At 50.6% G+C, this 4946-nt stretch overlaps 1 protein-coding gene across 1 annotated transcript; it reads left to right on the top strand.

Moving 5' to 3' along the window:
* Window positions 1-643: 643 nt before the first annotated feature.
* Window positions 644-1015, top strand: LOC124661296 (auxin-responsive protein SAUR24-like). The gene has a single exon (XM_047199165.1). The coding sequence runs from the start codon at window positions 644-646 to the stop codon at window positions 1013-1015; it is 372 nt and encodes a 123-aa protein (XP_047055121.1).
* Window positions 1016-4946: the final 3931 nt, after the last annotated feature.

Here is a 4946-nt window from a genome sequence, read left to right as displayed (position 1 = left end):
ATTAGTATGAAGCACGAAGCAAACCTAACGGTTTGGATGCATTTTATGTAGTTGCTATCTAACTTGCAACTAAAAAAATTCGGTTACAACCCATCCCCTGCAATTAAAAAGAAAATCACAACGCTTGACGTTGCAAGAGTCTATTGAGCACTAGCTTAGTTCTTAATGTAATGAGAATTAGCAATTCCCTTTAAATAACTACTAATTAACCACTGTTTAGAACGGAGGTAATATCTATCTAATTAAAACTGACTTTATCTTTGAACCCATGACTGCACCAGTATAAAACCCAAGGGCTAGCTTGTCGGCCGTACCACCTAATCATTAACGAGTTGCAGTTACAGAGCAGAAGAAGTGCACAACACAACACAAGCTAGAGAAAAAGTTGAGACCACGTCGTCTTCCACGCCAACGAGCATCAACCATGGCGGCCACCCACCCACGACCAGGCGCCAACCCCACCACCTACACCATCTCCCGCATCCATTAACTTACCCATCCCTAGCTTCTATCCGGTAATCTCGCTGAGATCGACCAGAAAACCTTGTATGCCACCACACCAACGTACCCTTCTTCTTTCACGAAGACACGACGGCGGCAGCCGGAAATCAGAAGCTACGAGGCGCGCCGCGATCTTGCGACGATGATGGTGATGGGCTACTTCCGGGCGCCCAAGAAGGTACGTGGTGGGAGGAAGAAGAAGGACGCGGCGGCGCAAGAGGAGGCCGCGGGGCTCCGGGAGGCGCTGCTGGATCAGCCGGGCGAGGGCTCGCTGCCGAAGGGGTACTTCGCCGTGTACGTCGGGGAGGAGGCGCGGCGGTTCGTGGTGCCCACGGGGTACCTCCGGGAGCCGGCGTTCCGGGACCTCATGGAGCGCGCCGCCGACGAGTTCGGCTTCACGCAGGCCGCCGGGCTACACGTGCCCTGCGCCGAGGAGGACTTCGAGGAGCTGCTCCGCCAGCTCGGCCGCAAGAACAGCGGCTCCGGCAGCGGCAGGGGGAAGAAGGCCATTTAGGTAGCTAGCTCTTGCACGTCCTATCATAGCAGCAGCACCCCGGGCCGTGCCCTACGTACTTAGATTGATATGTTTAAACTAGTTTTGCTTATTGCTTGGTTCTTCTAGATTGCAGTTTGTGCATAGTGCAATTGTGCAAACAGCCACATGCGTGCATGATGTCTAGCATAGATGCATGCATGATGTGTTGACTCGTCATCGTTGGTTAATTTCATGGAAAGGATCAATGAGTATGGAAACCAATAGGAGTACATCATCTGCTTTTTCTTTTCTTATCTATGCGGAAAGTAACATATCTGAAAAAAGGGTTTTATTTAGAGACGACGGAGCAAGAACATATCAGATGCCCGATGAAAGATCCGATTAATTCAGCTATACCAGTTTCTTGTCTCCATCACATATATATTCACGTCTTTATCTCTAGCCATCACATATTCACTTTGTGACAGATCTCATTTTAAAAGGTCATCATTTGTTACCGTTACTAGCTAGTGACATCGCGACAACAATTATCTCATTTTATCGTTGTCAGACTAAAAAGCTAGATCGAGGGTCACATGTGACACTAGAGAAGGAGCGACAGTACACCAACTCTGACTAAGCGATCCAACTTGTTCTGAATGGACACGCTCTCGCGACTCCTGGGGAACTCCGCCCCGAGCCCGACCCGAGGTCCTGTTCATGGCGGGATCACCTCGATCCGCGTCCATGGCGGGCCAGAGGCGCGGAGTGTGCCTCTCCACGCGTCGCGCGAACACCTTCTCTCGCCACTTGCCTCCTCCACAACTCCGAATCCACCCACCCCGAGCTCTCCGCCGATAGCTAGGTTCCTACCAAAATCCAAGGCGAATCGAAGGCTGACGCTGGCGATCTGCACGGATGAGGAGGGAGAGGAGGCGGGGGAGCAGTCGTGGTGGTGGCGGTCTGGTGAGGGAGGTGGGGAAGGCGAGATTGGAGCTCGCGAAGGCGCTGCGAGTGCGGAAGCTAGATCGGCAATGGCGGCGGGGTCGAGGCCGACGAGCAGAGAGCACGCGGAGAGCCGAGCTGATCCGCCTCGGTGCGGAGGCTTCAGCTTCTGCGTGGGCTCGTTTGGGCCAATCGCCGTTGCTCCAGAGCTCGTCTCCCTTGGTGCGACATCAGGGTTCACGAGATCAGGTGAAGCCGGAGAACAAGCTTTTCTCAGGGGTGATCATGGCGCTGCGCAGCGCCGGTACAGGGGCAGAAGCCTGGTCCGAGAACCGCGCTGGTGAAGGCGGCCTTCCAGAGAGAGCTGGAACTGCAGGATACAGCGCAGAGTTTGTTTGTGGAAGAGAGGCGGCTGTCGGAGCAGAGCAGAGGTGCGGAGGAACAGATGTCCCCATTCGATTTGGCGGTGCAGAGAGCCCATGCGCAACTTCCACCGAGGTGGAACAAGAGGCCACATCCATTGGGGCTTGCGGTGACGGAGCTGAAGGCGGCGCTCGCACTGTTGATCCTGCACCAACACGCTCTGCTGCTGAACAACCCGGAAGGAAAAATGGAAGGTACAGAAATCTGATTGGAGCAGCTTTGCTTGGTTTGGGCGGGGGCAAAAAGTTGGAGGAGGCATGGGTGGGTTCCAGAAGCTCGTCCATGGCGTCGTGGACCAGGTCCAAGGTTGGTGGGTGCCATGTGACAGTAGCGGACATGGAGGAAAAAGAGATTGAGTCGCTTTTTGAGCAGCTATGGGATATTCCACAGCATCTGGACACCCCATCTCCACGAGCGGTGCTATATAAAAGCCCTCCTCCGCATCCTAGGGTTCGCCGTTCCCCTCCACCGCCGCCATTACCACCAGATAGACCAGCCTTATGTTATCTGGGGGTTGAGGAGGTTGAGGTGGTAGATCTAGAGTCTGTAGAAGTGATCATGGCGGATCGGGGCCGTGGAGGAAGAAATAGGGGAAGAGGATCTGGAGGGGGAAGGAATGATAACTGGAATCGGCAGCAGTTCAACAACAACCAGTTTCAGCAGAATCCTCAGCAGCAGCAACCCTTTCAACAGAATTCTGGTCAATACCCACAGTTTCCTCCACAACCTTATGGTTTTGCACCTGGTGGGATGCCCCCTCCCTGGGCTTTCCAAGGCCCCTACCCACAATTTCCTCCACAGCAATTTGGGTATCAGTCCAATCAATGGATAGCCCAAAACAATGATGAACTTCCACAGAATGCTCAGAGTCAGGAAGGTGACAGTGCAGCTAAAGCAAAGAGTGGGATGGCTAAACAGATGCAGAAGAAGAAGGCTGGTGGGAGTGGAGAAGCTCAGGTAATTCCCAACCAGATGTCATATGTGGATACAATTTGCCTTGGATGTGGAGAGCCTAGGCACTTCAAACAATCATGTGACAAGAAAGCTTTTTGTTTCATCTGTAAAGCTACTAACCATGCTGTTGAAGGATGCCCTGTCATCAAAAGACCTCCTCGGGTAGCCAAGTACATAGGGAGTGCAGCTAATGGCCTGGGTTTCTTCCATATTGAGATTCCTGAGGTAGTTGTCAATCCTGTGACTACTACAAAGAATTGTGGGCTTGTGCTGATTGAGGAAGGCAATATAACAAAAGCTGAGTTAGCTAAGGAATTTGCTGGCATTTATAGGACAAATTGGCCATGGCAGATCAGGGAACTCACTCAGTGGTCCTACTTGGTTAAGTTCCCCCCTCACCTACCAGTAGACCAGGTGATTGGATATCCTAGGTTTGGCCTTACAAAGCCTGGAGTATGGGTGAAAGTGGAGGCTTGGGATGATGATCCAGACCCTGTGGCGGTGATGCAAGAAACCTGGATGAAGATTCATGGCCTGCAACCTCCATGGTGTGAATGGAATTATATAGCTCAAGCTGTTTCTGTGTGTGGTATTCTAGAAGAAATTGATTGGATGAGTGTGTTCAAGGATCTGTGCTTGAGGTAGTGAGGGTGAAGATAAAATGTAGAGATGCTACCGGAATTCCTGCTTGCGGACTTTTCCATTTTCAAGGAAAGTTTCATCGATTCATTGTTTGAGGTGGAGGGTGAGCCTGCTATGGGGGTGGCAGATGATCCCCCTCCCCCACAACCACCTCCTCCTTCTGATGGCAATGATGAGAATGGAAATGAGGGTCAGAATGGTGAAAGGCAAGATGGCATGGATACTGATAGAAGCAATGCAGCAGGGAATACTTCCTCAAACTCTGTGGTGGTGACTCCTGGTGCAGCCAGCTCTGGCTCTGTAGTGAGAAGGTTAGTTACTGATAATGAAGAGGTGAAGGAGTATGTTAGTGGTGCAGAGGTTTATGATTTGCTCCTCAAAAATGGATGTGTGGGTGAAGATGGGAGATTCATCTGGAGAAGTGGTTCTAGCTTGGCTGGTGAAACTCTGGGTGAAGAAATTCAGAACTTCATGTTGGAGGATCAAGAGAACCTAGCTTGCAATCAGGGGATTGAACTGGACGGTGTGGAGATAAGTGAGGGTGATATGGAGTTTGCTTTGCCAGAGGATATTATGCCTAGCTTTGAGAAAGCTGATAAGGAGTCAGTGGAGACTGAACAGCAGAGGAAAACAAAGAAGAAGAAAGCTTGGGGTCCTGTGCAGGCTACAAGGCAGAGCTCTAGAGTTGACAGATCTATGAATGTGATGAAAAAGGCTATTGAATTCAAGAAGAAGAATAACCTGGAGGAGCCCAACAAGAAGATGAAAGGTATAATGCATTCTAATGCTTTTAAAATGCTTGATGATGTTTACCTTGAGAACTTGGCTAGTAATGTAGGAATTGATATATCTGCTGTTAGTGCTAGTGATGGAAAGGAAGGAAATCTGGTTGTTCTGTCTAGTTGCCATGAGAGTAGTATAGTTTCTAATATGAGTGTGTTAGTAGATCTTGAGATCCCTAGGGAGCATAGTACTCATGGATCTATGTGTGTTCCTTTATCTCCTA

The sequence above is a fragment of the Lolium rigidum genome, chromosome 1 (genome assembly GCF_022539505.1).
Source record: "Lolium rigidum isolate FL_2022 chromosome 1, APGP_CSIRO_Lrig_0.1, whole genome shotgun sequence".
NCBI classification, from domain to species: domain Eukaryota; kingdom Viridiplantae; phylum Streptophyta; class Magnoliopsida; order Poales; family Poaceae; genus Lolium; species Lolium rigidum.
This window is presented reverse-complemented; position numbering and strand designations above follow the sequence as displayed.

Coding starts and splice junctions, on each gene's coding strand:
- LOC124661296 (XM_047199165.1), top strand. CDS start 644: ATGATGGTGATGGGCTACTTCCGGGCGCCCAAGAAGGTACGTGGTGGG.